Genomic DNA, 12,688 nt, shown 5'->3' with positions numbered 1-12,688 from the left:
TATAAATATATTGTAGTTATTTAGCATGCATATACAACTATCATTTATTTGTCAATATTTACTAATTTTTTTTAATTAATATATCTTTCCTAATTTACAATTTATGGGAATATTTTAAAATAAAATTAATCTATTAATATGAATGAAATATTATTTATTATATATATATATATATATATATATATTTTTTTTGACACAATTATTAGACATACTAGACAACATTTGTAAATTAATATGAACACATTTTAATGTATAAATTTTAGAAAAATCAAAAGAATAAAATATTTTTGCATATTATTATAAAAAAATGTTCATACATGATATTATATTTATCATATATGGTACAAATGTTTTCAAATAATAATATTTCTTTGGATAGACACCTGATAATTGGTTATCTGTATTTTTAACTTCTCCATATGTTTTATATATAAATAAATAAAAGAAAATTAAATAAAATGTAACAGACAAAATTCTATTCATTGTATTATTATATTTTATGAAAATTTTATAATAAAACGTAAAAAATATGAAAATAAAATATTATAATTTTTTGAATTATACATGATAACGTTTAATTATATGTATTTGTATTAAGGCACATTTAATATCACACACTTAATTATTCCCATAATTTAAATTAATGTATATATTTATAAATATATTAATTACTATAATATTTTAAGTAACTTTAGAGTACACATATTATTCAACAACCTTATTACCATTTAAAGGAACTTGCATTTCCTTTTGTTTGTTTGTTTTTTTTTTCTTTTTATATATCCATTAATAACTAATACATATATATATGTATATATATATTAATAGTAGAAATTTATATTTTATTCGATATATAAAAAGTAAAAAATAGATTATTAAAATTATAGAATGCATCAAATATTGAAAATATATATTTATTATTATTTATTTTGTTGTTTTGTGAGTATTCTATATTTATATATACATTAAAAAATTATTAAAAAAAATACAGAAAAAATAATTAAATACAAAAAAAAACAACAAAAATATATAAATAAAAACATCAGCGTTTGACTAATAAAGGTGAAATTTTCTTTTTTCGTATTATATTAAATAATTATAAAATATATAATTTTTTTAAAAAATCATATATTTTTTATAATCATATGTTATTTTAAGTGTTCATTATGTAAACACATTACTTTGTTTTTATCATCATATATATATATATATATATATATATATATATATATATATATATTTATTAATATTTTTGAAAAAGATAAATCATATTTTTAACTAATCCTTTTAATGTATCTATAACTTATTATCACTAAATAAATATATTATAGTTTTAAAAAAATTTTCAGCTTCTTTCTTAATATTATTATATTTTTCAAGGTGCATAACAGTATATTTAGTTGTTTCTATATCTTTTCTTATAATATTTTTTTCTACATTTTTATTTTTTTTTTTTTATATCATGTATTTTGTTTTCATTCAACATTTTTTGGTGATCCAAATCCTCCTCTTCTTCAATATTTTCTTCATTTTCCTCTTCAACTTCGTCTTCCGGTATTTCACCTTGAATCTCGTTTAATTGTTCAACATAATTTAAATCTTCTTCTTCTTCTTCCGTATCTTCATTCATATCTTCATTTTCACTAAATATATTAGTTCCATCCAATGACTTCTTTTGTTTTAATTCTAAAGAATCATTTCCTTTAGAAATATTTGTTTCGGTAATTTTCATAGGACCAAATACCCAATCTAATATATAATCATATAGATCATATACCTTTTCACTCTCTTTTTGCGTTCCCTTTAATATATTTTTTTTATATTTATAATAATCATTTTCTTCTTCTTTTACACCCTCTATTTTGGATACAATCTTTTCCTCTTCCATTGTAGGTATTGAAATATCTTTAAAATTATTTAAACCAATATTTTTCATGTTACTTTTTTTTTCATCAGAATGTCCATTCAAAATATAAATAGTTGATAAGGAGTAATCTTGACTATCATTTGTTTCATGTTCTGCTTTATTAGCAAAACTTGAATCATCATTTTCATCATAAGTTACTTCATCTGTTTCGTCACCATCATCAGATTCTGCATTTTTTTCAGGTCGCTCAACCTTATCCATTGTTATATCATGAAGATATTCCACACATTCTTGATTAAGTTCTTTTATTTTATCTGGTCTTGCTTTTTTTCTATCTTCTGTTGCTCCGTGTACTCCATCATTTCCATCATGGTGTCCCTCGTATGTTAATTGCAAAGATCCAGAATTACTTTCATGTCCATCCAAATGAGTACTATTATCATTGTCTACTTGTTGTGAATCACTTGGTGACCCAGAAGGATCTTCATCTTCACTTACAACATCTATAGAAACATCTTTCTGATCACATTTAGAACTTGGAGGAGCATTAAGGGAAGCTATTTGTGAACTTTCTTGTTGCTCTATTATTCCATCGTGATTAGAATAATCACTATGAGGATTATCACACTTAGGTGTAATTGGTATGTCTCTTACAAGTGTATTAGATCGTAAATCAAAAGAATTTTGACGATTTTCCTTTTCACCCACAAGTTCTTCAGGATAACGACATTCTATAATATTATCATCATCATGATAAGAATTATTTTCTTCAGTTCTTTCTTTTGTGATAGATGATTCATTTAATTTTTCATTATGTGTTTTATCTCGTATACCTAAATTTGTATCCATTTGTTCTTCACTTGGTAATGTATTATCATTATCATTAATAGATGATTTATCACTATTTGAAGAATTTTTTTCCTTTGTTTTTTTTTCAGAAGATTCACTTCCTTTTTTACCATTTTTCCTTTTACACGTATTGTTTTCTGCTTTTATATTAAAATTATCAATTCCTAAACGATGTCTTAAATTATGTTTATCTTCCTTCGTAATATCATTAGTCGACACATTGTTTTTAATTATACACAAATAATGGAAGAGAAGACAAAAAGTGATATTCCATATTTTGTTCATTTTATAAGTAACATTATTTAAAAATATATAATATGACAATTACAAAAAAAAAAAAAATAATAATAAAATAAATACAAACACAAAAACAAAAACAAAAACAAAAATAAAGACTAAGACAAAATTTTTAATATTTATTTTTCTAAAATATTAGAAAAAATCAATTATATCATATTAAATAATATATATATATATATTTAATTATTCATCTAATCACAAATAATAAATGGGAATTATATATTTTTTCTCCTTTTATGTATTATAAAATTTAGAAAATATATTAAAATTAATTAAAAAAAAAAAAAAAAAAAGAAGGAAAAGAAAAGGATACTTATCATATGTTACTTTATTGCAATTATCTTAACTCAATTTTTAGAATAACATAAAAACTTACAAAAAAGAAAATATTCGAAGGGATATATAATATATAAAATATATTATATATTATATATATATATTTATTTATTTATTTATAAATATGTGTGCACAATATATTTTATAATTACGAGAAAAATTAATATATTAAAAAAAAAAAAAAAAATTTTCATTTTATTTGAATATATATTTATTTATTTTTCTTATTTCAAAAAAAAATAAATTCTAATAATATTATGAATAGTTCTAATAATATATATATATATTTCAAATTTCAAAGAAAAGCATATACCTAATATGTTGTATATATAAAACAAATGGAAAATACGAAAATGATTTTTTTTTGTTTGGTTATAACCTTTTATTTTATTCTTTAATTTATAAATAGAACTTAAGGGTTGAATGGTGTATTCATTTATATTTATATTTTAAATATAAATATTTTTTTAACATTAATAAAAATTATTTAGTAGACTTATATTTTTTAAGATGTTACAATAATTTTTAAAATATATAAAAAAAAAATATATATTTTTACATATTATATTATATATATACATATATATATTTTGTATACTTGATATGAAATATAATAAGAATGTGTTGTATAATATTTTGTGCCTTAGTGCTAAAATAAACCTTTCATAGTTAATTCAATAATTTTTTTTTCATTTTTTAATGTTCTTTTCTATAATTAATATATAAATAAATAAATATATATATATATATATATATATATATATTTATTTATTTTACCTATTTATTGATATGCTCAATGGTTAAAATGGACTATTCTCATTTATTCACATTTATTCTCACTTATTATTCTTATGTATTTTAAGCACAATAAATATTATATAGAAGATTAAAAATGACATAAAATAAAATTATAAAAATATTTTATATATATAGGGGACTATAAAATGATATTTTATAAGTATACATTTTATTGTTTGAACTGCCTATCTTTTTTACTTTTTAAAATAATATTACCATTTTTCAAATAGAAATAGTAAAAATAAAAACGTTACAAATAAATAAATAAATAAATAAATACATACATACATATATATTATATATATATATATATATATATATTATAAATTTTTCTCACTTTTTTATTGTTGCCTTTTTTTACATAATAAATTAAAAATTATGTTCTATAAGATATATAAAAAAAAAAAAAAAAAAAATCATTTTTAATCTTGTTCATTTAACTTTTATTTAATATATTAATATATATATATATTATAATTTATTTATATATTTTATTTTTATTTTTATTTTATTTATTTTTTTTTTTTTTGTATTGTATTTATATAAATGAATGTATCTTCTATAAAAAATCACGGAATTGATTATTTAATTCGAAAGGATGTTAATCAATTGGAAGGTATTTATGGGAAAATAAAAACAATTTATGAAGATTTTCATGTTCATGAAATAACAAAGAAAAATGAGATTCTTCATTTAAATAATGTTATAGATAAAAATTTAATTAAAAATATTCTTGAAGAAAATGAGAAGAACGAAAATGCTAATATAATATATAATATTACAAATAAAGGGGAACATTTTGATATCCTTTCACATTATTTGAGTGAATATAATAAAAACGTGTTCTCCCAGTTTTTAAATATTCTTTATGAAATCTATCAATTAAAAAATGAAAATGAGACACAACAAATTGATATTGATCCAGATGATAATAAGGAATATAATGAAAAAAATGAAAAATGTAAAAATGATGAAAAAAAAAATGATATATTAAAAGAACAAATTTGTAGTAACAAAAATAATGCAAGTATTCATACAATTCCATATTGTCTTCTAACAAATTTAGATGATATATTTTTTTGTAATATAAAAATTGACAACAATCAAGATATTTATGACAATAAAAATGTAGAAGAGAAAAAAAAAATTATTAGAAAAAATATTCATAAAATTATAAAACAATATTATCCATTTTTATTAACAGAGACAAAAAATTTTAATAACATTGATCAAGTTATATCACATGGAAATATATTATTAAATCATAATATAATTGATAGCTTAAATCATATAAATACATCTTTTCTATCATCTAATAATAAAAATATAAATACTATTCAGGTATATCCTTCATTAAATTGTCTTAAATGTATATTGTCTCCTTCAATTTTTAAAAAATTAAAAGGAACTTATAAAAAATCGCGTTCGAATAAAACGGAAGAAATGGAATATATCATAAATCAATATTTTGATAAGATAAACCAAAAAAAAAAATTAGATTATTCACAAGAAATAAGTGAATCATATATCAGTGATAATAATAATAATAATATAAAAACATATGATCATATTTTGAAGGATAAATTAAATATTAGCACTTCTCATATTTATGATGATTCTATTAATATTACTCATGGGAAAAAAAGAAAACTAGATAATGATGAATATGAAAAAATAGAAATATTACATACAAAACATACAAATCAAAATGATAATATGTATTGTAATTTAAATGAAAAAAACTATAATGATATTAATAATGCATATAAGCTCAAAAGTAATATTTGTGATAACAACCTAAATGATAATAACTTCTTAGATAATATCAATCATATAAAAAAAAAAAAAAGTGAACTCAAAAAAAAAAAAAAATATCTACATTTTAATTTATATAAAGAAAACAAAGATATATGTGAAATTCTAAACAAATTTAAAATAAATCTTTCCAAAAAAAATACAGATATATCATATTGTGGAATTAAAGATAAAAGAGCTATTACTGTTCAAAAGTTTTGTATACACAAAACAAACAAATATGATATATATAACTTAATAAGTAATCATTCGAATAAATGGTTTTATAATAATGTATATATATCAAATTTAGAATATAAAAAAAAAAAATTATCATTAGGTAATTTAAATGGTAACCATTTCAAAATTATTATCAGAGGTGTACAAAATAATGTAAAATCAAATTTTCACATTTTATCTGAAAATCTAAGAACAAAAGGATTTGTTAATTATTATGGTCACCAAAGATTTGGAACAAAACAAATAAAAAATTATCAAATTGGTATATCTATTTTAAAAAAGAATTATAAAGAATCGCTTTCTTATGTTATTCAAAATACGGAGTTGAAAGAGGAAGATAAAGAAAATTTAATTACCTATATAAATAATCTAACTGATCAGTCGATTTACCAAAATGGGATAGAAGAAAAAAAAAACAAACATCCCAATGAACATAATAAAAATGAAAATTCAATTAAAAATAAAGATATATCAAAAGAACTTCATAACACTTCTGCACCACAAGAAATTATAAATATTATCAATTCTATTTCTAGTCATTCCTATGTAGAAAAAACTATATTAAATTCAATAAAAAATAGTAACAATTTAAAAAACGCATTTATGAATTTACCTAAAGATATATTCTCACTCTTCATTCATGCAATACAAAGTATTGTATTTAATCTAATGGTTAATATAAGAATGAAAAAATTTGGATTTCAAATAGCTTTAGGAGATTTAGTTGAAGTATATGAACATCATTCAGATGATTCAAGTCTAGATGAATCAAGTGATGATAATACCAGCGATAATATAAATAATGATAATATAATATTATATCAAAGTAAAATTATCCCAATTACAGAAAATAATATTTCATTATATAATATATATGATGTTGTCTTACCTTTACCAGGAGATAAAAATACATTACTTCCTCCTAACTTGAAAGAAGAATATATAAAAGTATTACAAACAATTGATTTAACATTAGAAGATTTTAAGTCTGAAAAACATTTTTTCAATGCATCAGGATGTTATCGAAAAATTGTTGTAAAACCATATAATTTCAAATCCATTTTTATAAAAAATGAATTAAATGATTTAAATAAAATACCAATAATTAAAAGTGATCTATATAAACTTAAAAATGAGCACAAAGAAAATAATATATCCATAGAGCAAGAATTACCAAATAAGAAAAACCAAGATAATTTACAAATTATAACAGAAGAACAAAATGTGGAGGACGAATTAATTTATGTATCTAACGAACAATATCATGAATATTTAATTAAAGAAATACCTGATTATCAAACAAAGTCTTCAATATATTTGACTTGTTCCCTACCAAAATCATCATATATAACTGTAGCACTTATGGAGGTATTAAAAAATTAACATTATCAAAAAATTTATATAATTGAAAATAAGTACTAACAAATGGATGTTTCATATGTACATATATATATATATATATATATATATATATATATATATGTATATTATTTTTTTTGTTAATATTATTTAATGAAAATATAAAATTTTTATATTTCAAGTGTGTATATGTTCTTATGATGTAACAGTTTTATTTATTTGTATATTCATTTATTTATTGCTTTTACACATATCTAACAATAATATAATATATTATAATATATTATATTATATTTTAATTAAATAATAAGAAGAAAAAAATTTAAATAAACGAATATAAATAGGGGTGTCAAAGTGGACAAATTATTACGTTCATTATAAATATATAAACATAAACACAAATATAAATACAAATATATAAATATATATATACATATATATTGACAATATCTTATTTAAACATATACACGTATACATGTATATAAAAATATATATATATGTACTGAATTTATTTATTTTATTTTTATTTTATTTATATTTTAAAAAAAAGTGAGGGAACCATTGGCTTGAGTTGAATGATAAACCTGCTTATCTTCATTAGAAGCAAAAACTAAAGGAATGTTCTTCTCAAAAAAACACTTATTATTTATAACAGATATATCCAATGAAGCTACTTCTTTTTTGGTTAAATTATCTCTTTGCTTAACAAGTGTTTTGTAATCTTTTGCTTGAATTAAAGTTCCTGTGGGAATTCTTTCTTCTATTGGAAATGTAAATATTTCTTTACGTACATGTGGTATTATTGCATTAACGGTTATATTATTAATGGTAAGTGGTTTAACATTCAAAATTGCAACAGTTAATAAATTAACAAGTTTGTTATTATTATTATTATTATTATATGGTAGATTAAGAACAGCTGTTATTTTTTCATTATCTACATCTATTTCACAAATTGTTGTATTATGTGAGGACTCAGTGTTAATTATATCAACAATTTTACATACCCTCATAATTACCTTTTGCATTTTAATTTTGGCTGATTCTACTTCAAATTTTTTAAATAAAATATTATCATTATTTATTACAACTCCTTCAGTTAAATTGTTAAGCCAAGGGGACAAATCTGCAATTACCCTTTTGGGTGTATTTAATTTTTCAAAAATTTTATGAGATAGAGAGGGTACAAAAATATCCAAATAATGTGCTATAAAATATATAGCCTCCAACATAATCCTAATAATATGTAACTTTTTATTTTTCATATCATCTTTATATTTCCATGGTGCCATATCTGTTAAGAATTTATTTAAATCTTTACAAACTTGAACACTTTTCTCACAACATTTTTGAACACAAAAGGTTTTCATATGATATTCTACTCTATTAATAAAATGTAAAATATCAATAGGTAAATGTATTTCGTACTCTGGAAAGAATCCAGGTATTTTAGATTCATTAGATAATTGACATAAGGATAAAGTCCTTTGAATTAAATTTCCTATTGTATCAGCTAAATCAGAATTACACATATCTACTAAATTATCAACATCAAATCTTGTGTCACATCCTCTTTTAGTTTCTTTAATAACATGATATCTAAATGCATCAGCTCCATATTTATCAATGATTTCTAATGGATCTATTACATTTCCTAAAGATTTGGACATTTTCTTTCCATCTGCAGCTAATACAAATCCATGTGAAAATACACTTTTTGATAAAGGTATATTAGCTGATAATAATATGGTTGGAAATATAACTGTATGAAACCATGTTATATCTTTACCTATAATATGTACATTTGCTGGCCAATATTTTTTCTTTTCATCATCAATAAAACAATTTGAATAATAATTTATTAAAGCATCCATCCACACATACATTACATGTTTAGGATCACTAGGTACTTGGATACCCCATGTAAATTTTGTACGACTACATGATAAATCAGCTAAAGGTTCCTTAAGCCTTTGTAAGATTTCATTTCTTTTTTGTTCAGGTTGAATATAATCAGGATTAGATTGTATATATTCTATTAATTTATCCTGATATTTTGACATTTTAAAAAAATATGATGGCTCTTTCATTTTTTCTAATTTTATATTATTTAAGGGATCAATATAATTCATCAATTTTGCTTCATTTTCTGGTATATACGTCTCTTCTCTAACATTATACCATCCTTCATACTCACCTAAATAAATATCACCATTCTTTTCACATTTTTCCCATACCTCTTGAGCAATCTTTTTATGTAAATCTCGCGTTGTCCTAACATAATAATCATTCTCTACATATAACAATTTATTCAAGTTTTGAAATTTTAATACATTCTTATCACATAATTCTTGAGGTGTCAAGTTGTTTTTTGCAGCCTGGTTAGCTATTTTTAGGCCATGTTCATCTGCACCTGTTGTAAAAAAGGTATCTCGTCCGATAATTTTATGATATCTAGCAATTGCATCTGCTAATACTATTTCATATGCGTGTCCTATATGTGGATCACCATTTACATAATTAATAGCTGTTGTTATATAAAACGTTTCATTTTTTAAATATTCATTAACATTCTTATCATGGATTTTAGATATAAATACACTATATATATTTTTATATTTATATATTTCTTCTACATTCTTTATTACTTTTTGTATTTCTTCTAAATTATTAATCTTTTCAATATATTCATTTATATGAACCCAACTCTCTTTACATATTTCTATACATGAATGTTTTAACGATGTATATACAAACACATCAGCTAAACTTAATTTGTTCTCAACATTTTCATCATCATTGTTAATAAAACATTTATTCTTATTTTTATTTTCACTTAAATATAATTCTAATTCATCTAAACTTTCTATTATATTCTTCTTATTTAACACTTCTATGTGTTTCTCTAAAAGATCACTCCATTCTAACCAACCTAAATAATAACTAAGGTTCTCATCAAATGATTTCTTACTTTTATTTCGTAAACGATGAAATAAAAAACATATAGCTTTAGTTGAACTTACATATTTATTATCATATATTAATAATGGCTTCTTATTAATTATTAAACTTTTCTCGATATCAAATGTTCTAGTAAATAAAAAGTCTTCACTAAGTTCTACATTAAAACTATATATATGAGCAGCAAGCATACATTTTACTGTATTCAAAAAAAACTTGTGAGGATATAAAATCATACTTAACGGCTTCATCATAAAATATGTATGTTACATATAACATATAAACATATATATATATATATATATTTATTTATTTTATCTTTTTTATTTTTTTTTTCTCCTTAATATTATTATTTATATTTTTTTAAGATATATATAATATTAAGAAGAAAAAAATAATAAAATAAAAAAAAAAAGAAAGAAAAACAATTTTTTGAAACGATATTTTTTTTATATAACATTGGTAAAAAAAAAAAAAAAAAATTTGTGTTAAATAAAATAATAATAATTATATCCGATTTTCAAACCTTGCAAAAAAAAAAAAAATTCAAATAAAAAAAAAAATGAAATGAAATAATATCATATGAAAACTATACATATATTATACTAGAAATATTTATATATATGTATACTTTTATATTTATGCATATAAATATATTATATTTTTATGTATGCAAGAATATACATGGTTTTCATATATTATATATATATATAAAAATCCTGTATTATGATTATATTAATATTATAGAAATATTAAAATAATAGAATATATATGTTTTTTTATTTAATTATAATATTATTATAAAAAAAGGATGTTTTAAAAATACTGAATTTTTTTACAATACATTTTTAATTATATGTTCTTCATTAATAATAAAAAAGAAAATATACTAGTTTGTTTCATATATATATTATATATATATGTAATATATTAAATAATTATAAATAGTTGGTTTTTTTTTTTTTTTTTTTTTTTTTTTTTCTTTTACTACGGTTTTTATTTTTTTTACGGATATTATAAATTAATAATAAAATTCTATAATTTTAATTTTTATTTTGAAATATATTCATTTATTCAAAAAAAAATTCTTGTAAAAATAAATAATAACCAAAAATAATATAAAATAAAATAAAAAATATATGTTATATATATATATATATATATATATATATATATATATATGATGTATTATTTTATTTTATTTTTTTTATTAATATTATTTCTTAAGTTTATATATTTCACATTATTATATAATAAATATATGTAATTATATAAATTAAGTTATTGCCTAATTATGTTATATTTTATAAAAATATATTTATATTTTACATAAAAAAAAAAAAAAAAATTAAAAACAAACAAATAAATTAATTAAAACAACAACAAAAAAAATAAAATAATAAATAAATAATAATAATAATGAACCATATAATTCTTATTCTTCTTTAAAATAAATATTAACATATTCTAATGCCTATAGAAAATAAAATAAAATAAATGTCTAACATGTAAAACTTAAGCATTTTCTAATTTGCTGTTATTTTTTTCTTTTTTTTTTTTATTAGCAAACCTTGATTGCATCCTTATCATCCTTCATATCAATTAATATATCTTTAAACATCTCTGAAAAAGGACCACAATGACTTAAAAAAAAAATATATATATACATATAATGTAATAAAGTGAAATGAAATATAAAATATAATGTAATATATATAATTTATAGGGTCACACATAAATATATCAATTTTATCATGATTTATTATATTTTATATTTATTTTACCATTCAGGTATTTGGTTGTATAAACACGATAAATTAAATATATCCAACCAACTTCTACATTCATTAACATCCATCAAGGTATGATTAGATTTACTAAAAAGAATTATTAAAAATAAATAAAATATAAAATTTTATTCAAATTTTTATCATTTACATAAAATAAAAATTATATTTTTGAATTCTTTTGATATTTTTTACTTAATAATTTCTTTTATATCAAAATAAATGTGAGTCCAAGCAAATAAACTTAAACTTTTTGATGACATTTTTACAGACCTTCTATTTTTCATTAATTCATTTATTAGTCTTATCTGAAAAAAAAAAAAAAAAAAAAAAAAAAAAAAAAAAAAACAAATTAATTAAAAGAAAAAACAATTTATATATTCCTTTAATATTATTA

At 19.3% G+C, this 12,688-nt stretch overlaps 3 protein-coding genes and 1 pseudogene across 3 annotated transcripts in view, besides 1 other annotated feature; 1 reads left to right on the top strand and 3 right to left on the bottom strand.

Moving 5' to 3' along the window:
* Nucleotides 1–1,296: 1,296 nt before the first annotated feature.
* PGSY75_1035100 (probable protein, unknown function) lies at nucleotides 1,297–3,001 on the bottom strand (annotated as a pseudogene; the record flags this gene model as incomplete).
* Nucleotides 1,297–3,001: a sequence feature.
* A 1,695-nt stretch (nucleotides 3,002–4,696) lies between these two features.
* On the top strand, nucleotides 4,697–7,567 carry PGSY75_1035000 (putative U2 snRNA/tRNA pseudouridine synthase; the record flags this gene model as incomplete). Its single annotated transcript, XM_018786120.1, has 1 exon — nucleotides 4,697–7,567. The coding sequence occupies one exon, from the start codon at nucleotides 4,697–4,699 to the stop codon at nucleotides 7,565–7,567; it is 2,871 nt and encodes a 956-aa protein (XP_018641737.1).
* Nucleotides 7,568–8,082: 515 nt separating this feature from the next.
* On the bottom strand, nucleotides 8,083–10,758 carry PGSY75_1034900 (putative methionine--tRNA ligase; the record flags this gene model as incomplete). Its single annotated transcript, XM_018786119.1, has 1 exon — nucleotides 8,083–10,758. One exon carries the CDS (start codon nucleotides 10,756–10,758, stop codon nucleotides 8,083–8,085), a length of 2,676 nt encoding a protein of 891 aa, XP_018641736.1.
* Nucleotides 10,759–11,939: 1,181 nt separating this feature from the next.
* PGSY75_1034800 (hypothetical protein) overlaps nucleotides 11,940–12,688 on the bottom strand; it is a gene marked incomplete at both ends in the record, with an annotated part of 2,259 nt that continues 1,510 nt past the window's right edge. The window contains 4 exons of the mRNA XM_018786118.1: nucleotides 11,940–11,978; nucleotides 12,075–12,147; nucleotides 12,289–12,381; nucleotides 12,487–12,599. Coding sequence (XP_018641735.1) covers nucleotides 11,940–11,978; nucleotides 12,075–12,147; nucleotides 12,289–12,381; nucleotides 12,487–12,599 — 318 coding nt within the window. The remainder of the gene's footprint in view (nucleotides 11,979–12,074; nucleotides 12,148–12,288; nucleotides 12,382–12,486; nucleotides 12,600–12,688) is intronic.

The sequence above is a fragment of the Plasmodium gaboni genome, chromosome 10 (genome assembly GCF_001602025.1).
Source record: "Plasmodium gaboni strain SY75 chromosome 10, whole genome shotgun sequence".
Lineage (NCBI taxonomy): Eukaryota > Apicomplexa > Aconoidasida > Haemosporida > Plasmodiidae > Plasmodium > Plasmodium gaboni.
Note: the sequence above shows the minus strand (reverse complement) of the source record. Positions and strands in the feature narration are given on the sequence as shown.